Source organism: Austrofundulus limnaeus, unplaced genomic scaffold (assembly GCF_001266775.1).
Source record: "Austrofundulus limnaeus strain Quisiro unplaced genomic scaffold, Austrofundulus_limnaeus-1.0 Scaffold300, whole genome shotgun sequence".
Lineage (NCBI taxonomy): Eukaryota > Metazoa > Chordata > Actinopteri > Cyprinodontiformes > Rivulidae > Austrofundulus > Austrofundulus limnaeus.
In genome coordinates this window covers 95,785-96,726 of record NW_013952702.1, presented here as the reverse complement: position 1 = coordinate 96,726, position 942 = coordinate 95,785, and the positions used below count along the sequence as shown (strand labels likewise).

General features: G+C 48.2%; 1 protein-coding gene across 1 annotated transcript in view; it reads right to left on the bottom strand.

The window, feature by feature from the left end:
- krt222 (keratin 222) overlaps positions 1 to 942 on the bottom strand; it is a gene marked incomplete in the record, with an annotated part of 36,287 nt that overhangs the window by 10,212 nt on the left and 25,133 nt on the right. The window contains 1 exon segment of the mRNA XM_014021667.1: positions 490 to 615. Coding sequence (XP_013877121.1) covers positions 490 to 615 — 126 coding nt within the window.

Genomic DNA, 942 nt, shown 5'->3' with positions numbered 1-942 from the left:
ATGAAAACATTGGTGAATGTCACAAATTCTCCTAAATCACTCGTACGCACAACTTAAGAACAAATCTGTGCGTACCAACGGTTCTTGCATGAGGCCCATTGAKCCATCATATGCCCATCTAACACAATTATTTACTAAATGTTCGTGTTAGACGGGCATTTGATATTATCGTCCATCGTAACATCATCCAAACAAATYGATATGATGATAACTGAAAACAGCTAAACCCTTTTGTAGAATAAGTTGWGAGTCTGTCTGCAGCTGATGAACCTATTTTAATGTTTTACTGCGTGTGAATCAGGGAATCAAACAGAAAGAAAAAACCTGTAAAATTATTACTGTGAGAAAGTTTTTTACAGTTAATGGACCAGAACCCTCGTCTGTAGCCTGTCAGTCCAAACACCGTGTCAACAGACRGAGTTCTTCTCATGTCTCAGGTGTTATCAGTGTTTGAGGTGGGTGTGGGCGACAAGTGATGCGTTCCCTCACCAGGGCGTGTAGCGTCTCGATCTCCACCTGCAGGGAACGCCACTGCCTCCTGGCCTCCGCCAGCTCGGCCCGGGCCTCCCGCAGGGCAGCGCCGCCGAGGCTCACCTGGGCCCACGCCGCCTCCTCCTGCGTGACGAGAGGAGGACCAGATGTTAACCGCAACACAACACCTGAACTCTCAGGACCAGGACCAGCCCAGACCTCCTGCCCTGYTTTATACAACATGAAAGTCCAAACTGATGAGAACGCCTGGGTTCAGTATCAGAGCAAACACAGGGACACACCTTGTGGGTTAAAGAGTTTTTGTTTCCTTCTGGCACTCAATCAAACGATGGAGAGGAGCAGAAGCACCAGACGGTGATGGTTAGTGCAAACAGACAGTGTGTGTGTGTGTGTGTGTGTGTGTGTGTGTGTGTGTGTGTGTGTGTGTGTGTGTGTGTGTGTGTGTGTGTG